Source organism: Plecotus auritus (genome assembly GCF_963455305.1).
Source record: "Plecotus auritus genome assembly, chromosome: 2".
NCBI classification, from domain to species: Eukaryota; Metazoa; Chordata; class Mammalia; order Chiroptera; family Vespertilionidae; genus Plecotus; species Plecotus auritus.
The window spans coordinates 169,040,662-169,061,098 of record NC_137771.1 but is presented as its reverse complement, the minus strand read 5'-3'; the positions used below and the strand labels follow the sequence as shown (position 1 = coordinate 169,061,098).

The window sequence follows — 20,437 nt, the reverse complement described above, 5'->3', positions numbered from 1 at the left end:
CAAAAAGGGTCTCACTGGGCTAAAATTAAGGTGTTCACAGGGCTGATTCCTTCTGGAAACTCAGGAGAATTGGTCTTCTTGCCTGTTCCAGCTGCCTGCTTTCCTTGGCTCGTGGCCCCCTTCCCTACTCAAAGGCGGCAATGGCCAGTGGAGTTGTTGTCACATTGCATCACTCTGACACCGATTCTTCTGCTTCTGTCTCCCACTTTTAAGGAGCCTTGTGATTACATTGGGCCCACCTGTATAATTCAAACTCATTTTCCTATCCCAAGGTCAGCTGACTAGCAACTTTAATTCCACCTGCAGCCTTAATTTACCCTCGCAGTGTAACATATCATCACAGGCTCTGGAGATTGGAATGTGGGCATCTTTGGGGAACCTTATTCGGCCTTCCACAAGTGCCTATGCAGGTTTAGAGGCATGTGAGCCATTTTTCTTCTGGTGCCTTGGAAGCTTGTTAGCCTTCTTGAATTCTTCATACCTGCATGGGAGGCAGCAGTCAAGTAGACGTGGCAGTGTAGGGTGCCCGGAGGGAGGGCCTGGGAGCTGCCCGGTAGTTCTCGGGCCCCAGTGCCCTCTCTCATGAGAGAGCTGGCAGGCCTGGGAGGGGTGATGCAGCTGAGGAAATCACTGTGGATCCCATGTGTGGGGACCCTATGGGGATGCAATGCCTCAGAGAACGCTAGCATGGAGGCATGTTAATTATTGGGGGACAAGATAAGAATGTTCTCAGAGATGTCAACAGCAGCTGCCCATATATAAGGAACCCCACCCCTTTTACACGACAAAAAACCCTCCTGGAGGAGAAAGGAACAAACCTCTGAAGTCAGACACCCAGAAATTTAAATTGACAGAAAACTGTGCACTCCCATTCAGTGCTTACAGCCCACGGGTAAGGAGGCGGGGGAATGATTCGGGGCTGCACTTTATTCTGGCACGGGTACACTATGAGAGGCCTACAGAGAAGGGCCCACCATAAACCCATTGCCATGCTCTGATTCAGAAATCTTTGAAGTTACTGGGAAAAATCCCAAGTTGACTAAGATGAAGTTTCTGTCACAAGGCCGAATGGGAATTTGAGATAGAAACTTGTTTATTACAGAAAAATAATGGAAGTTCATATTTCATACCTTTGGTTTTGTGCTGAGAGCTATCCCAGCTACATGTAAATGAGGACAGTGATACTGAGTCTCCCTTTCTGACAAGAATAACGGGAGAGAATGCTTTATTTGCAAGCACTTGGTGAAATGAAGCTCCGTGTAACTGGTGTGTGTTGTCTGTGATGAGCCCCCTTGCTCCCCTCCAGATCACTACATGATGGGTGAGCTGCACAGTGAAATCAATCTCGGGAATGATAAGTATGTGACATTTTGCATAGCTAATAGCTATTTCCACATAACTATTCTGACATATAAAAACCAAGCCGTCAATCTTTCAGCTTTAAGAAAAGCAGACCGAGTGAAATGTTAAATATGAACCTTCACTCAGCTCTGTGCCTTGCTCATAGGTGTGACCAGGGTGGGAACAGCAGGCTGGCCTGGTTAGGGGAGCAGATGCCTCACCGGGGCTTTCCTGTGTGAAACCTTCCCTTAATCTCAGTCATGCTCCCATGTGGCGCCCTCTGTTGTCTTTTCATCCAAATGAACAGCTGTCATATCAATAGGTTACTTTAAAAATCACGGAAAGGCAGCCCTTTGGAGGAAGGCGGTCAGAGGAAGGAGTTACCAGCAGCTATAAAGTTTGAGGCCTCACCTGGGCATAATTGCTATGTTTGGCCTTGGCTTAAGAGCAGCAATTGAGCCCTAGCTGGTCTGGCTCAGTGGATAGAACATCAGTCTGTGGACTGAAGGGTCCCAGGTTCGATTCCAGCCAAGGGCACATGCCTGGGTTGCGGGCTTTATCCCCAGTGGGGGATGTGTAGGAGGCAGCCAATCAATGATTCTCTCTAATCATTGATGTTTCTATCTCTCTTTCCCTCTCCCTTCCTTTCTGAAATCAATAAAGATATATTTTTAAAAAAAGCTTAAAAAAAAAGAGCAGCAATTGAGAAGAGAACAAAAGAAGAGACATGAACAGCAAATCTGACTGTGGTGATCCTAGTGCTCTGACGAATCCAACCACAGAAGCACATGGCTCTTCTTTTTTTTTAATGTTAAAGGGAACATTAGTCAATTCACTGTCATATAAACTACCTGAGAGACTACGGCCAGACTGGGATGGTCCTCCATTGGTGCTGGAGATCTGGGTGCTGACACCACAGAGGCAGAGTGTGGAGCCTCTGGGCAAGTGCCTGACCTGTCTTCAGCACAAGCAATATCACCAGGGCTCACACCTTGACCTGGGACCCGAGTTCTTGGGTTTATTATGGAGAACATTATTGTCATCAGTGGGCTTGTCATTAAAATCTGAATGATAAACAAACAAGCTTGTTTTGTATTTTAAACAAGTGAAAAAATAATTACAATATTAGTAATAATAGTAACTAATATTTATTGTGTGCTTACTATGTGCTAGGCACCATGCTAAAGTACTTTACATACATTATCTCATTTTTTTTTTTTTTTAATAAGAGAAAGTTTATTTAGAAAGTCACAGAGGTAGAAGAAGTGAGCCTAGAAATGGGCTCAGGAAACAAGTGACAGAGGCAAAAGAAAGGCCCTTGGAGCTTAGGAGAAAGAGAGAGGCAAGGAAAACACGCCTGGGGAAGGGGGTCAGGAAAGGCATGGGTGTGCTAGAAAGAGAGGGCGAGAGAGTGAGAGAGAGACCCATACATTCTCATTTAATCCACATAAGAGCTCTGAGGGAAAAGAATGATTATTATCCCTATTTTGGAGACAAAGAAGCTGGGGCATAGCAAGGCCAACGTTCCTGGTCTATGGTCACCCAACTTATAAGTGATCAACCCAGGGCTTGAACCTAGGTTTCTATGCTTAGAGCCTGACATCTCAGCTGTATGCCATTCAACCCCTTTAACTACCTATGGGCAGGCTTCCACGGCTGGAGGGAACATGGTATGGCATTGGGGGGTGGAGTGCCAGGCTAATGCCCTGGGAGAGCTCTCTTGAAACCACACTGTCTCATCCCAGCAACTTGTAGGGGACCAATGACTGAGAGCTTATTCTCCACAGGCACAATGATACATCTGGCTTCAGGAAGCCTTTGGGGCAAGGACGGGTGCAGATTCTGAACTCCTGGGGCCCTGAAAGGGCTCGCATAGGGCTTAGCTTATGGGGTGGGGGTGGTGGGGTGGGCAAGGAATACGGAGCTCAGTAATACTGCCTTATATAAGCCAAACTGTGACTTTTTTCAGTTTATATTGTCCATGGACTGTTATAACAGAAGCATTTTCCTAAGGAGAAAGGTACCTAGAGCAATATTAATTTCAGATACAGCTCATTGGAGTGATGCAGTCCCCTCCCAACAATTTGAGGTGGTTCTTTATCCTCCTGGAATCTAGGCGTGGCATCACGCTCACATTCTGCCCGAAACCAGGTGCACTGGTGCAGGAGGAGGGCTAACCTTCTAGGTGCCACATGACAGCAGCAGCAAGTAGAAGACCACATATCTCATGGTTTCCATACGTAGGAGCGGACACATTCACCTATGGGTTTGAACGTGTAACGTTCTTCCCCTTGTCAAGGTGTTGGGCAACACTGGTGACCAGCTGCCTTTGAGACTCTTAACTCTAGTGGTGGCCAAGATGATGTCCTGCCACTCTGCACACTGTCCCTGGGCCAGGCTGTCTGCAATGCTCAGGGGGGCCATGTCAGTGGGGGAGGGGGATGGGAGAGAGGAAAGGGTGGAGGGAAAGTGAATCGTTTAAAGCCTGTTCCATCTCTGGGCTGCTGGGTCAGATAGAACAGAAGAAGAGAACAAAGGAAGAGACAAGAACAGCAAATCTGACCATGGCGACCCCAGCGCTCTGACGAATCCAACCACAGAAGGACACGGCTCTTCTTTTTTTAATTTTAAAGGGAACATTAGTCAACTCACTGTCATATAAAACAGTGCAGCTAAGTTCGAGGCGTTTGGCATGTCTATTATTCCTCCTTCCTCAGAGGAAAAGAGTTGGGAGCAGTCCCTCATCCCTGTCGGAGGATGTATGGATCCCAGGAAATCTCTGGATCCCTCCTGGACGGGCCTTCTCCTTCCATTTTAGGAGTGCAGTATGTTCTCTGTGACAGTGCTGCCTCCACCGCTGATGATGAAGCCCCGGGAGTTGGACACTACCAGAGCTGGGGGCATCTCTTCGGGGTCCTCTGTCCCTGGCTGGCGGTCTCCACCCACAGGCGCTTGCAGGCCTGTCTCCTGGGCGGTCGGTTCTGAGTCTGGCTCCCCGCACTGCAGCGGGAGTAACGCCTGGTGCCTGGTGAGGGTGTCGTTGCTTTTCTGGGACTCCAGGGAGTTCTGGTGCGTGGAATTCCTGTGAGCCGCGGCACTCTTCTGAGGCTCGTCAAAGCTCAGCGAGAAGGTGACGGTGCCGCTGCCGAAGATGACCTGCTTGCATCTGGGCTGCTGCTGCCGCTCCAGGGCCGAGGGCAGCTGCGGCTGTGGCTGCGGCTCTTGCTGGGGCAGGGCCAGCGGCTGCTGTGGCTTCTGCCTCTCGGGCTGCGGGAAGGGGTCTTCGCTGTTGCTCTTGCTGCTGATGGAGGAGGAAGGGGTGGATCCGGTGGAGCCCCCGAGGCTGCCGGACCGTTTGCGGGAGACGTTGCTGCGGCGCAGCGTGGCCCGGGCCGCCACCTTGAAGGCGTGCGCAGCGGTGCTGCAGCGCACCTCCTCGATGGTGTTGCGGGAGGGCTTGAAGAGGATGATGTAGACCTTGTTGAAGAAGATGCAGGCCAGCAAGCCGAAGCTGGCCGCCAGGATGGCGATCACCTCCACGGCAGAGACGAACTTGCCGTAGGTGCTGGCATAGGCTGGGATGAAGGAGATCCAGACGATGAAGAAGATGAGCATGCTGAAGGTGATGAACTTGGCTTCGTTAAAGTTCTCCGGCAGCTTCCGGGACTTGAAGGCGAAGAAGAAGCAGATCGCGGCCAGCAGGCAGGTGTAGCCGATCAGGAAGCCCAGCGCCATGAGCGAGCCCTCGTGGCAGGTGATGAAGATGATCTCATCCTCCAGCTCGTGGTTGCGGTAGCTGGAGGGTGGCGCGGTGTAGAGCCAGATCACACAGATGACGATCTGCATGAAGGTGCAGAGGAAGACCAGCAGGAACTGTAGGTTGAGCCCCCACCACTTGCGGTGGAAGCTGGTGGGGATCTTGGCCTCAAACACCAGGAGGACGCGGTTAGTTTTCACCAGGATGCAGGAGATGCAGAGCACGAAGCTAATGCCGAAGGCCGGCTGGCGCAGGCGGCAGGTCCAGTCCTGGGGCTCCCCGATGAAGAACAAGGAGCTGGAGAAGCAGCAGAGCAGGGAGAAGAGGAGGAGGTAGGAGAGCTCCCGGTTGGTGGCCTTGACGATGGGCGTGTTGCGGAACTTGATGAAGACCCCCAGCACGAAGGCCGTCAGGAAAATGCCCAGCACGGCGAAGAGGGTGAGCGCGATCCCAAAGGGCTCCGTCCAGGACAGAAACTCAATCTCCTTGGCGATGCAGGAAGTGTGGTTCTCATTGGACCAGAAGTCATCGGGGCACTTGTCGCAGGCACTTGCATCTGTAAAATGTCCCAGTGAAGAGGGAGTGACTGAGTAGCAGAGACTAAAATTTATGAGTGTGAATGTGGTGGTGAGAGTACACAGGTTATTGGGAGTGGTCACTTTATATGGTACTTACCGATGAAAATTGTAATTTTTACATGATCAAATAATATATTGAACCCTGACATGTTTAATTCTATACTTAATTTCATGTACCTTTGATGATTCTATAATTTTTGCCCCTTTGTACATGAGGGGCGGGGGTGTACATGTTTCCTTTAAGACTGTCTGCTGATGGTTTGCAGCAGAGAATGATCAATCTTGCTGGACAGGTGGCTGCCCAGAGGTATGACATTGTCCACCAACTTTTCACAGAACAATTCAAGCTCAGCCTGACTCATTCTGGATATGTGGATGGGCTTTGTAGACATGCCAGAGAAGACATCCTCAGATCAAGGCAGAGTATCGCACACCTATGACCTGTGCCTTCCTCCAAGACTTTCCAGTGAATGAGGATAGACTCATTTAATCAAGGAATGTTTAATAAGTCTCTGGCATGTCCCTCGCAGCATGAAGTTTGGGGAAGTGAAAGGAACATGGGCTTTGCAGTCAGAGCTGGATGGGAATCTTGGCCCTGCTATTTACTAGCTGTATGACCTTTGGGCCTCCGTTTTCTCATGTATGAACTGGAAGCAATAATAACCCCATTATTATGGGGAGGATGAAATGAGATAATAGCAATTATAGTTAATATTTATAGAGTGCTTCCAATATGCCCATCAAGGATTTTATTGAACAGACATTTACCTTGAACTTACCATGTGCTTTACCAATATTAACTCATTTAATTCTCACTTTAGAGGTGAGGAAACTGAGGCACAGGAAAAACATGAGTAAGACAGCAAGTACAGTGCCAGGCACCCAGAGGCCATCTGTCATGGCCTATTAACCCTGGAGTCTGGAACAGAAAGAAGTTTGTTTATTCAGGGCTTCTGAGCTATAAGAAAAGAAAAACAATATTGGAAAGTAGTATCAAAGTAAAAGAAAGATGTGTAGCAGGTGTGTTTGTAAGCTCTCATGGTGTTGTAAGACATCTAATATTTCTTTTCTATCTCCCTGGGCCCAGCCCAGCATGATGCTCAGATACACCTTGTTAAATGAGAAACTGTGCTAAGCATCATCTCAGCCAGCCCTTCCAGGGACTTCACTGACCCCAGGTCCCCAAAGCTCTACACGATGCCCACAAAGGGCTGTTCCTTTACCTGTCTCATCGCTGTACTCCCCATCAGGACACTCCACGCACTCAAAGCAGCAGGTGGGCTCCCCCTCAATGATTCCCTTCCTGGTCCCTGCCAGGCAGATCCGGCTGCAATTGGAGAAAGGCACCTGGAATATGGAGAGCACAAAGGTGAGGGGCTGCAGCTGTGGGATCAGTCTTACAGCTCCTTTGACACATATAAGGGGGAGGAGTTGGGCTCAAGGACCAGTGTGGCAGTCTCTAGGCCAGGCGTCCTCAAACTACGGCCACATGCGGCCCGCTGAGGACATTTATCTGGCCCGTTGGGTGCTGTTGCCTGTCCTGCTTAGCAGCCGACTCGTCCCGGGCCTGCAGTGCGCATAGGAATTTGTTCATAGTTTTTTTTTTTAAACTATAGTCCGGCCCTCCAACGGTCTGAGGGACAGTGAACTGGCCCCCTGTTTAAAAAGTTTGAGGACCCCTGCCTAGGCCCTTTCCAGGCAGAGGAAGGTCCAGAGACTCTACCTCATGGAGTCTATGAAGGGGAGAGATGCCTATGGACCAGTGAACATGCAAGTGCACACACACACACACACACACACACACACACACACACACACACACACATCTGTGGGATTCTAGGAAAATTAATTGTTGGGAAGACACCATGACCAAAATCCTTCTTAAATACCCCCCCCTTCCATTCCCTCCAGGTCCCAGAACAAGCCATCTGTTTACTCTCCATGGAAGTAGAAGTTTGAGACAAACTAAAAGATACAAGGACATGGACCTACACACAGAGGGACAATCACAAGGGAAATGCGGAGATGAGGGGAAATTTGTTTGAAAATGAGACTGTAAAGTTTGTAGTGCATTGCAATTCTTGCAGTTTTATTTTAGGCTTTGCAGGGAGATTTCTGAGATCCTCAGGGAGGCAGGCGGTACAGGCATGAAGGGGTTGAAGGTAAATGATCAGAAAGATATATCAGGCAACTCTTAACCAAAAGAAAGCTGCAGTAGCTACATTAATTTCAGATAACATAGATTTTAGTTGACATATTTATTTCCTTAATGGACTTTAAGTGCACAGAATTTAATTAATCATAAGCCTTGTTTCTTTCCATCATTACTTGTTCATGTTTGACTCAATTTTAGTTAGTCATTTTGAATGACAACCACCCAAAACAAAAGCTAAGATTGAAACAATAATACTACATCTAACTATCTCCTTCCTCTGCCCCTGACTTCCACCCCCACCACATATTCATATCCTGGGTCCATCCCTGGCAAATAACACTAAATTTTCAAAGGACAGACCAACCTAATCTTATACAAACTCTCCTGGAAATTAGGAAAAATAAAAATAAAAAAAAGGAGCACCCTCCACCTCATTCTTATAAAGTCACTATAACCCTGAGTCCAAAACCAGACAAGAACAGTATGAAAAAGAAAAAAATAAATACAGGCCCATTTCACACATTAAGTTGTTTTCAGAAACAGACTTAAGTCAGGAATTTATGCTTGAGTAATTTATAAAGAAAATTCTTCCAATAGAAACAGGAAGAGAATGGAAGGAGTAGAACACAAAGGGAGGGGAGAAGCAAGGGTGTGATCTCGAGCAAAGTCCCTCAGAGGGTAGCTCCTGACTGGTCCCCAGGGGAACGCAGAACAGTCCTGATCTGAGGAGAAGGGGCTAGGGCTTTCAGACTTTCACCCCACTCACTGGTTAAGAAGTCATTTCAGGGAAATGTAAACTCCTAGGCTCTTCTGCCTCTCTGAGCCTGTGGGCAAAGTGGGTTCTATTAGCCTGCAGGCAAGGCAGTCTTCTGAGAAAGAGCAGCAAGTTCTGGTTATTGGAAACAAAAATATACAGAAGTCTTGGAGGTGCATGCAAAGTGAAAGGAATGTGAAAGGATCTGAGAAGAGTACAACTATTTTCCACTTCTTGAAAATAGATGAAAAATAAGAAAACAATGAACAAACAAACTCAAAGGACATAAAAAAGAAAACACACCTTGATCATGTTAGGTTTATGCCAGGAATGCAAACAAGTTTAATGTTAGAAAAATCTGTGTCATTCACAGCAATAGTAAATTAACACAGAAAAATATGATCATCAACAGATTTAAAAAAAAAAAGCATTTGATTAGCCCTGGCTGCGCGGCTCAGTTAATGGGAGCATCGTCCTGTACACCAAAAGGTTGCAGGTTCGGTTTCCCGGCAGTTCACATAGTTTGTGGGTTCAGTCCCTGGTCAGGCATATATGGAGACAACTGATCGATGTTTCTCTCTTTCTGTCTCTCTCCCTAAATTCAATGGAAACATTTCCTCCAGTAAGGATTAAAAAAATAAAGAAGCATTTAATGAAATTCAACAAAGACTAATGATAAAAACTTAATGAAAAGGAGCGGAAGAAATATCTTTAACTTGTAAAAGGGTAACAAAATAATCATCCAAATAAGACAATATTTATAGCATTTTCTTTAAAACAAGGGTGCCCACTATCACAACTATTATTAAACACTACACTGGAGTTCCTAACTAGTAAGTAGAATAAGACAAAAAAAAAAGAGGCTTACATATTGGAAAGGACTAAATAAAACTGTTATATTTGCAGATGATAAGATTGTCCAAAAGAGTCAACAATCAAATTATTAAAAATAATTGGAGAGCAGCTCCAGGCTAAAATATCACAGCCTAACAGTGTTTTTGAAAATGAAGCCCAAGTTTAATTGATTTTATAAAAATTTTTATTGAATACAGTATACTGGGGTGACATTGGTTAATAAAATTATATAGGTTTCAAGTGTACAATTCTGTAACACATTACCTGTATATTATATTGTGTGTTCACCATCCAAAGTTGTCTCTTTCCATTACTATTTATCCCCTCTTTACCCTCTTCTACCTCCTTCCACCCCATTTTCCTCTTACAGTCACCATACTCTCTGCGGTTTTTTTCTTAATACCTTCACCTTTTTTCACTCAGCCCCCCACTTCCCCTCCCCTCTGACAGCTGTCATTCTGTTCTCTGTATCTATGAGTCCATTTCTAATTTGTTTGTTTATTTTGCTATGGCCTTATAGCATAGTTTGATATTAGGTAGTGTGATTCCTCCAACTTTGTTCTTTCTCAAGATTGCTGTTGCTATCGGGATCTTTTGTGGTTCCATATTAATTTTTGGGATATTTGTTCTAGTTCTGTGAAATATGCTATTGGTATCTTGATAGAAATTGCATTAATTTATAGATTGCTTTGGGTAGTATGGACATTTTAATGAAGTTAATTCTTCCTATCCATGAACATGGAATATGCTTCCACTTATTTGTACCTCCTTTAGTTTCTTTCTTCAGTGTCTTATAATTTTCTGAGCACAACTTTACATCCTGGGTTAAATTCACTCCTCGGTATTTTATTTATTTATTTATTTATTTATTCATTTATTCATTTATTTATTTATTTTTGATGCAATTATAAATGGGATTTTTCTTAGTTTCCCTTTCTGAAAGTTAATTATTGGTGTATACTGGTAAAAATGCAACCAATTTCTGGATATTTATTTTATATCCTGATACTTTATTGAATTCATTTATCAGTTCTGATAGTTTTTTTAAAATATAATCTTTAGGGTTCTCTATATACAGTGTCATGTCAACTGCAAATAGTGACAGTTTTATTTCTTCCTTTCCAATTTAAATGGCTTTTATTTCTTCTTTTTGTCTGATTGCCATGGCTGGAACTTCTAGTTCTATGTTGAATCCTAGTAAGAATGGTGAAAGCAGATATCCCTGTCTTGTTCCTGCTCTTAAGGGAAACACTTTTAGTTTTTGTGCATTGGGTATGATGTTGGCTGTGTGTTTTTTGTTTTGCTTTTTAAAATATATATGGCCTTTATTATATTGAGGTATGTTCCCTCTATTCCCACTTTACTGAGAGTTTTTAATCATAAACTAGAGGCCCGGTGCATGAAATTCGGGCACTGGAGGTGTGTCCCTCTGCCCAGCCTGCACCCTCTTCAATCTGGGACATCCCTTTCAGACTGCTGGCTCCTAACCACTCGCCTGCCGGCTTGCCTCTAACCACTTCTGCCTGCCAGCCTGATTGACGCCTAACTGCTCCCCTGCCAACCTGATCGCCCCCAACTGCCCTCCCCTGCAGGCCTGATGGCCCCCAACTGCCCTCCTCTGCCAGTCTCTCTGGTCACTCCCAACTGCCCTCCCCTGACAGCCTGGTCACCCCCAACTGCCCTCCCCTGACAGCCTGGTCACCCCACCAGCCCTCCCCTGCTGGCCTGGTTGCACCCAACTGCCCTCCCCTGCTGGCCTGGTGGCTCTCAACTGCCCTCCCATGCTGGTCTGGTCACCCCCAACTGCCCTCCCCTGCTGGCCTGGTTGCCCCTTACTGCCCTCTCCTGCTGGCCTGGTCACCCCTAACTGCCCTCCCCTGCTGGCCATCTTGTGGCAACCATCTTGTGGTGGCCATCTTGTAATGACGTGAGGGCGCGAGGGCCACCTAGGCTTTTATTAGTATAGATGGGTGCTCGATTTTATAAAATGCTTTTTCTGCATCTATGTGATTTTAATCTTTCATTTTGTTAATGTGGTGTATTACATCTATTGATTTATGGATATTGTACCAATCTTTCATCCCCAGAAAAAAATCCCACCTGATCATGTTGTATGATCTTTTTAATGTATTGCTGGATCTGATTTGATGGTATTTTGTTGAGAAATTTAGCATCTATGTTCATTAGGGGTATTGGCCTATAATTTTTTTCTTTGTAGTGTCTTTTTCTGGTTTTGGAATTAGGATAATGCTGGCCTTGTCTTCCCTCCTCTTGATTTAAAAAAAAATATTTTTATTTATTTCAGAGAGGAAGGGAGAGGAGAGAGAGATAGAAACATCAATGATGAGAGAGAATCATTGATTGGCTGCCTCCTGTATGCCCCACACTGGGGATCAAGCCTGCAATCCGGGCATGTGCCCTGACCAGGAATCAAACCATGACCTCCTGGTTCATAGGTCAGTGTTCAACCACTGAGCCACGCTGGCTGGGCTCTTCTTGAATTTTTTTGGAATTATTTAAGAAGGACAAGTGTTAGTTCTTTTAATGTTTGGTAAAATTTACCTGTGAAGTCATCTGATCCAGGGCTTTTGTTTGGTGGGAAATTTTTGATTACTGCTTCAATTTCATTAGTTGTAATTAGTCTTCAGGTTTTCTGTTTCTTCTTGATTCAGTTTTGGAAGATTGTATGTTTCTAGGAATTTGTACATTTTGTTCAGATTGTCCAATTTGTTGGCATATAGTGTTTACAGTATTTTATTACAATCCTTTGTATTTCTGTAGTGTCAGTTGTTACTTCTCTTCTTTCATTTATGATTTTATTTATTTGGTTTTTTTTTCTCTTTTTTTCTTCATGAGTCTGAATAAAAGTTTGTCAATCTTATTTGTCTTTTCAAAGAACCACTCTTGGTTTATTGATCTTTTGTGTTGTTCCTTTTTAGATTCTATTTCATTTATTTCTACTCTGATCTTTATTATTTCTTTTCTTGTACTCACTTGGGTTTTATTTGTTGTTCTTTGTTGTTGTTCCTTTAAGTGTAAAGTTAGATTGTTGATTTGAGATTTTTCTTGTTTCTTGAGGTAGGCCTGTAATGCTGTGAATTTTCCTCTTAAGCCTGCTTTTATGGTGTCCCATAAGTTCTGGCTTATTGTGTTCTCATTTTCACTTGTTTTAAGGTATCTTTTGATTTTTTCCTTGATATCATTATTAACCCATTTATTGTTTTGTAACATACAGCCTCCATGTCTTTGTGTTTTTTTTTCAGTTTTTCCTTGTGATTGATTTCAAGTTTCATACCATAATGGTCAGAAAAGATGCTTGATATGATTTCAATCTTCTTAAATTTATTGAAACTTGTTTTGTGTTCCAACATGTGGTCTATCCTAGAAAATGTTCCATGTGCACTTGAAAAGAATATAAATCCTATTGCTTTGGGGTAGAATGCTCTGAAGATATAAATTAAATCCATTTGATATAGTGTGTCATTTAAGGCTGCTGTTTCCTGATTGATTTTCTGTCTGGAAGATCTATCTATTGATGTCAAAGGGGTGTTAAAATCCACTACAATGACTGTATTACTATTGATCTCTCCCTTTATGTCAATCAAGATTTGATTTACATATTTAGGTAGGTGCTCCTATGTTGGGTGCATAAATGTTTAGAAGGGTTATAATGTCTTGTTGGATTAATTCCTTTATCATTATGTAGTGTCCTTTTTAAATTTTTTATTATAGCCTTTATTTTAAAATATATTTTGTCAGATATAAGTATTGCTATTCCAGCTTTTTGTTTGTTTGTCTTTTGAATTTTTATAAGGGTTTATTTGAGCCAAATTGACAACATAATGGGGAGAAGGACCTCAAATGCTCTCCCCAGCTTTTGTTTTCATTTCTATTTGCATGAACTATCTTTTTCCATCCCTTTGCTTTTAGTCTTTGTGTATTTTTCATTCTGAGGTGGGTCTCTTGTATAAGTCTTGCTTTCTTATCCATTCAGCTACCTTATTCTTTTGATTAGAGCATTTAAGCCACTTATATTTAAAGTGATTATTGAAGTTACACATTATTGCCATTTTATTCTTTGTAACTATGTTCCTCTGTTGTTGTTTTTTTTATTATTTTTTTCTTTTCTTCTTCTTAAAGAAGATCCTTTAACATTTCTTGTAACACTGGTTTGGTGGTAATGAACTCCTTGAGCTTTTTCTTGTCTGGAAAGCTCTTTATTTCTCCTTCAATTTTAAATGATAGCCTTGTTAGATATAGTAGTCTTGGCTGTAGGTCTTTGCTTCTTCACTTTGAATATTTTATACTAATTCCTTCAGGCCTGAAATGTTTCTGTTGAGAAATCAGCTGAAAGTCCTATGGAATTTCCTTTGTAGGTAATTCACTGTTTTGTTTTGTTTTTTCTTGCTGCTTTTAAGATTCTCTCTTTGTCTTTAAACTTTGCCATTTTAATTATGATGTGTCTTGGTATGGGCCTCTTTGAGTTCATTTTGTTTAGGTCTCTCTGCACTTTCTGGACTTGTGTGTCTTTTCCCTTCACCAGTTTAGGGAATTTTCAGCTATTATGTCTTCAAGTAGGCTCTTGATCTGTTGTTTTTTTTCTTTTCCTTCTGGTACTCATATGATGCAGATATTGTTATATTTCATGTTGTCTCAAAGGTCCCTTAAATTATCCTCATATGTTTGTATTCTTTTTTCTTTTTGCTGCTCCAATTGGGTGTTTTCTGCTACCTTGTCTTCCAAATTGCTGATTTGATCCTCTGCTTCATCCAACCTACTATTTATTTCTTACAGTGATTTCTTCACTTCAGATACTGTATTCTTCATTTCTGACTTTTTTTTTAATGGTTTCTATGGCTGTTTTAATGCTATTGTAGTTCTCATAAGTTCCTTGTAGTTCTTACTCAGTTTCTTAAGCATACTTATAACCATGTTTTTGAACTGTATATCTGGTAAATTGCTTGCCTCCATTTCATTTAGCCCCCTTTTTTTCCTGGAGATTTCTCCTATTCTTTCATTTGGGGCATGTTTCTTTGTCTTCCCATTTTGGCTGCCTTTTTGTATTTGTTTCTATGTATTAAGTAGATATGCTATGTCTTCCAGTATTGGTAGGGTGTCCTTATATAATATGTGTCCTGTGGGATCTAGTGGTGCAGTCTCCTTGATAACCTGAGTTGAGTGCTCTAGGAATGTTCCTTATGTGGATTATGTAAGCCCCCCTGTTGTAATTGAGTCTTTATTGCTATTGGCCCATTTGTGGGTGGGTTCAGCCCTCAAGCTGGCTGGCTGTGAGGTTCAACCTTGAGCACAGTGTATGAGTTGCTGTGTAGGTACTGACCACACTAAGCAAAATTTGCTTCAGCAGGTTCTGGTGCCTGCTGAGATCTCCCTTTGGATATGCCACTTGTGAAACTAATTGGATCCTGCCTTGATATTGTCTGAAGTTGGCCACTGGGTGTGTTGGTTCTGGGGTCTCTTAGGAGGAACTCTGGTGCAGGTCAATATCAGACACTGCCTATGACTGGTCTTGAGCTACCTGTCACTTTGTGTCTGCCTCTGCTGGGCCTGAATGTGTGTGGGAAGGACCAAGCTGTGAACAAAGGCAGAATTCCACCAGCACCAACTCTGGGGACACGTCAGCAAAAAGGCCTAAGGGACTCCTAGGTCCATTTCTGCCCGCCTCCACCTGCTGGCTGCCTATTAGGCTCAGTTACTAAAAGAGTCTCCGGTGGTACTTGAGTTGCATGAGGTAAGTTCTCAGTGAGTCACCAGGTAGGGTGAATGGTGTTCACCAGATTTATATAGGTTCAATCTCCATGCCAGCGCAAGGTCTGAGGCTACTCAGCAAAAATCCCAGTGTACACCAAGTCTAGCTGCTACCTGCTGGGCATCTGGTTTCTAGGAAGCAGGATCAAGGAAAAGATGAAGAAGAGAGCAAAGGATTCTTGCAAGCACTTTCTTAAAAGAAGGTTCCCAGATTCCATCACGTAACACTGCCACTTGCATCCCATTCTGCAGGATTTAGTCATGTGCCCATACTTAGTTGAGACTGGGAAATTTTTAAATTCTGGAGGCTCCCACCACCGCTGCGCTAGCCAGCCATGAGCCCGGCTTCTGGTTGAGCAGCACTCCCCCTGTGGGAGCGCACTGACCACCAGGGGGTAGCTCCTGTGTTGAGTGTCTGCCCCTGGTGGTCAGTGCACATCATAGTGACCAGTCGTTCTGGTCATTCTGCCATCAAGGACACTGGGCTTTTATATACATAAATGCTATATTAATAACAGTTTGCATTATTAATTTTTATATCTTTGATTTCATTAACAACTTTGTGAGCTATGTAGGGAAATTATTAATACATTGTTTATAGGTAAATATAGAGGGCATTTTTGTGGTCATTTCTATTAAAAAATGCAGAAAAAAGTGGATTAGACCCTAATATTTGTTGAGTACCTATGTGTACTAAGTTTGAAGTAACATTTCTGTGGAAAAATTAGATTTAATTTATAACTCTGTCAACTACCTCAGGAAGTAGTTGCTACTCAGAAGTGACTGAGTTCATGAAGATTCCTTGTTATTCATTTTCCAGTGTTTAAACCCACAGTGTGCACAGGCTGTTATAGGTTATAGAGAACTATACAGGAAATAGCTTCCATGCAGGAAGGGAGATGAGACATACACCTATTAGAGACAATCAATTATGTACATTAATGGAGGTAAAAGATAACCTCGGTGATTTAACAGCAGGGAATCAGTGATAGTATAGCTGATCAATTTAGATTACAGTCAGTTGAAACTTGTGATAATTTAGACAAGGGTATAATTAGTGGACAGAATTGTATAATCTCTGAAAGCCCCAAATCTCTGTGACATGTTTAAAATTGAGAATCCATTCTCTGAGGTAGAGGCTAGCAATGACTCGCACACTGTGGATAAGCTTCACTATCTATAGTAGACCTTTGCATGGATAACTATCCTACGTATTGGGAACCAATAAAATTATAGCATCTGATCAGAAACCCACCAACCAACCTAAGGAGCATTTGGTAAAAGAAGAAGTTGAATCTTTGGTCACGTTTTATAAAGTAGTGACACTAGAAAGGCAAACACAAAGAGTAATGTAGTGGGTTTCATCCAGGCATCTTGGGAGAGTTAAAGAGGATTTAACTCTTGTCCAGGATTTGTTTCTACAGAGGACCTGGGTCCTCAGTAGCCTATTACATTCTGGGACTCAACCATCACAGAATGTTCATCATTTTAGCATATCATGTGTCTTTTCCTGGAGAGCATATTCACTGGGTGATGGGCTTCTGGTTATTAATCAGGCGTCTAGATGCAGTGATACTCAAGGGAGGAGGACCCTGATCATGGTCACAAACATCCTCCTATGTGTTGCAGATCTCCCAAGGAGAAAAATAAATGGCCATTTTGGTTGATAAGTCAGCGGCCCTGAGATGTTTGAATCATAGGGAACTACCTCTTAGTGAATTAATTATCCAGGCCCTGCCTTGAGTGATGTTTATGTTTGCTTAAATAGTTTGCTCTGGTTGGAGAAAGTTTTAGTTGAGGAAACTATTACCAGCCAGGGACTCAGCTTTGTAAAGAATAAAATTGTTTTAAAATAATAAGCATGGGGCTCAGGTTCCAAGGATTCTCTGCTGTACACTAAACACTCATGGATTTCACGGGGAGCCCTGGCGATGCAGAGTGAGTGAGCTGAGGGAAGTGGACTCATTCTGGAAGTCCAGTGGTGAACAGTACAAGGCCCTCCAAAGCCCAGCACATTTCCTGCCATGGTGGAGGCATCTGGTGTTCAGACGGGCAGCACATACCTCTCTGGAGAACCCACTCCACAGGATTTTCTTCTCATTGATGAAGAGCCGTTCTCCTTTCTTGGCATAGACGTTGTAATATCCAACTTCCTTAAACACAATGGAACCATCCTCTGGAGAGAGGTGCCAGTTGATGATGGAATAGTTCCCCACCAAGTCACCACATTCATCAAAAGTCACCTGTTCCCCCATATTGTTGGTAAAGTTTAGGTGACGTAGATGCTTCAGGACCTAAAGAGGAACAGAGATGAATATTCTGAGTACAAGCCACAGGGCTGCCACATATGGTTATGTAGGTTTTTGCACAGTGCAAGGACAGTAAACGATCTTGATCTAACAAAGTGGAAGGAACATGACTTGAGAAAGAGGCCCCTTTTTCTAATTTATACTGGGGTACTTCATGTGTTAGCAGCAGCCCTGGTAAGCTAGGGGCTTTACGTGGTGCTTAAATTGTACTTGGGGTAGGAAAGACTTTCTTGAAATTAGGGAAGGAAAGGAGATATATCTCACCAAAGACCAAGACAAGACTTCTACAGGTGCATTATCATGTGGTGGTGCCCCAGGAGGGATCGGTTTGTAAGCCAGAGCCATTCTTGGTGTTTTTTGAGATGGGCTGTGGGGAAGGAGTGAGGCACTAAGTGCCCTTATGGTCTGCACCATCTTTCTCTACGTTACTGCTTTTGTGGAAGTCTTGACACCAAACTCAAAGAGAGGGAAGTGAGAGGAAGAAATAAATGAGGCTGTGGGTGGAGACCTATTGTAATAATTATGGCCGATCCCTTATTTTTACAGGGTCTTATGGGTCACAAAGCCCTTGTACAAAAAAAGTAATGATAATAATCACTAAACCTTCCTAGTCATTTTATTCCCTTTGGGGAACAATGCTAAATAATTTATATTTATTACCTAATCAGATCTTCACAACAAATAGTACTATTACCCCATTTTATTTTTGGGGAAACTGAGACACAGAAAACAAAAGTATCTTTTCAGTGCCATACAGCTAGCAAGGGGTGCAAAGCCTGTGCTCTTACTGGGTATGCTCTACAGAAGCATCATTAGGCTCCTGGCTCTGCTTCCTGAGTGCCCCTGACATGGGTCAAGAGGAGGCAGTGGGCACTCAGCAGCTTGTCTTTCATGTGGGATCTACCCAGTGCTAAGGGTCACTGAGGCACCAAGAAAGAGTAAGGCATGATCCAGCCTCTGAGTGTAGGGGTATTAACTTCCACTGTATTTCAAATCAAATCTAGCTATCTACAAAAAGGAAAATACACTGTGACCAAATAGAGTTTATCCCAGGAATGCAAAGTTAGTTTAACATTTGACTACATTAACATGCTACAAAAGAGAAACCATGTGATCATCTCCATTGTTACAGAAAACATGTTTATAACCTCCAACCTCCATCCCAGATAAAAACTCACAGCAATCTAAGAATAAAAGGGAACTTCCTCAATGCTATAAAGGACATCTATGAAAAACCTACATTAGTAACATCATACTTAATTGTAAAAGACTGGCTGCTGCCCTAGCTTGTCAGTGGATAGAGCATTGGCCTGTGGATAGAGCATCGGCCTGCGGACTGAAGGGTCTTGGGTTTGATTTCGATCAAGGGCACATGCTCAGGTTGCGGGCTGAATCCCCAGTAGAGGGTGTGCAGGAGACAGCCAATCAATGATTCTCTCTCATCATTCTCATAATAAATTTATGTTTCATATCTCCATTTTACATCTCTCCTTCTCCCTTCCTCTCTGAAATCAATCAAACTTTATTAAAAAAAAAAAAAAAAAGACTGACTGCTGTCCCCCTAAGATCATGAACAAGACAAGAATGTCTGTTCCACTGTGGCTGTACTGGAAGTTTTAACCAGGGCAACTAAACTGGATCAGGCTGATTTTGGATAAAAACATAAAGATCTAAGTTCTACACTCAAACAAAAACAAACAAACAAAAGAACTTTCAGATAAAGTGAAAAGACATAGGATTCACTTTTTAGAAAATTGTGACCATAGAATTTATGGCTCTTACGTAATTGGTTGAACTTAAACCTATACTAGTATATTGAAAAGCAAATTACTGAAAACTATAGTATAGGATAAAGGGCAAGTGCAATTTCTCCCTCTGAGCTATAACTATAATCAATGTTCTTGTGTTCTGATTTAAAAAGAAAAATAACCTTCCAGATTAAGACAAAGAAACAAACAGGCAAACAGGGAAATATTAGTAGAATTTGTTTTAAAATGTGCAAAAAGATTTTACTTAATAGTGGTAGGGTAGACATATCATAAGAATTGTGGTTTTCACAGGACAAAATGTTAACTTTCTCTTTATAAAAGAAAAACAGAAGTCTTGGATTTTTTTGGGGGAAATATTTCCTTTGTGATCTTTTAAGAAAGCTACAGCTAAATATCACATTTTACATGTCAAATTTAAAAAAATATATAAATATTTTACTGATTTTTACAGAGAGGAAGGAAGAGGGATAGAGAGTTAGAAACATTGATGAGAGAAAAACATCAATCAGCTGCCTCCTGCATGCCCCCTATTGGGGATCAAATCAGCAACCAAGGTACGTGCTCCCTTGACTGGAATCGAACCTGGGACGCTTCCTCAGTCCACAGGCAGACGCTCTATCCACTGAGCAAAACTGTTAGGGCTACATGTTGAATTTTTTATTATAAGCACACATTTAATTTTCAGTAAACACTCAAAATGTGGAATAAACTTATAAAACTTCCACCACTCTGTTGAGGGAAAGGGGAGTTGGAATCACCATCCTATATAATAAAAGGCTAATATGCAAATAGACCAAACAGCAGAACAACCTGTCACTATGACGCACACTGACCACCAGGAGGCAGATGCTCAATGCAAGAGCCAGAATTGGGGCTCACGGCTGGTGAGTGCAGCGGGCCTAAGCCGGCAGTCAGACATCCTCCGGTGGCTCCCGGACTGTGAGAGGGTGCAGGCCAGGTTGAGGGACCACCGCCCCTGTGAGTGCACAAATTTTGTGCACTGGGCCTCTAGTAGTGCAATAATGTTTTAGTAACAGCTGAGCATTATCTGAAGAGAAGGGTAAGTCCAAAAAAACAACTGTTCCATGTAAGAATGATGACAGCAGTACACCAGAAGATTAACAGCTATGGATCAATGTCTTCAGCTGACTAG

At 42.9% G+C, this 20,437-nt stretch overlaps 1 protein-coding gene across 2 annotated transcripts in view; it reads right to left on the bottom strand.

Annotated features, from left to right (window-relative positions):
* Positions 1 to 4,155: 4,155 nt before the first annotated feature.
* Positions 4,156 to 20,437, bottom strand: part of CASR (calcium sensing receptor) — a gene marked incomplete at both ends in the record, with an annotated part of 29,175 nt that continues 12,893 nt past the window's right edge. Inside the window, 3 exons of one of the 2 annotated variants that reach the window (XM_080655473.1) lie at positions 4,156 to 5,654; positions 6,900 to 7,053; positions 17,270 to 17,500. In XM_080655473.1, the coding sequence (XP_080511599.1) occupies positions 4,156 to 5,654; positions 6,900 to 7,053; positions 17,270 to 17,500 (1,884 nt within the window). The remainder of the gene's footprint in view (positions 5,655 to 6,899; positions 7,054 to 17,269; positions 17,501 to 20,437) is intronic. The other variant, XM_080655474.1, reaches the window with a different exon arrangement.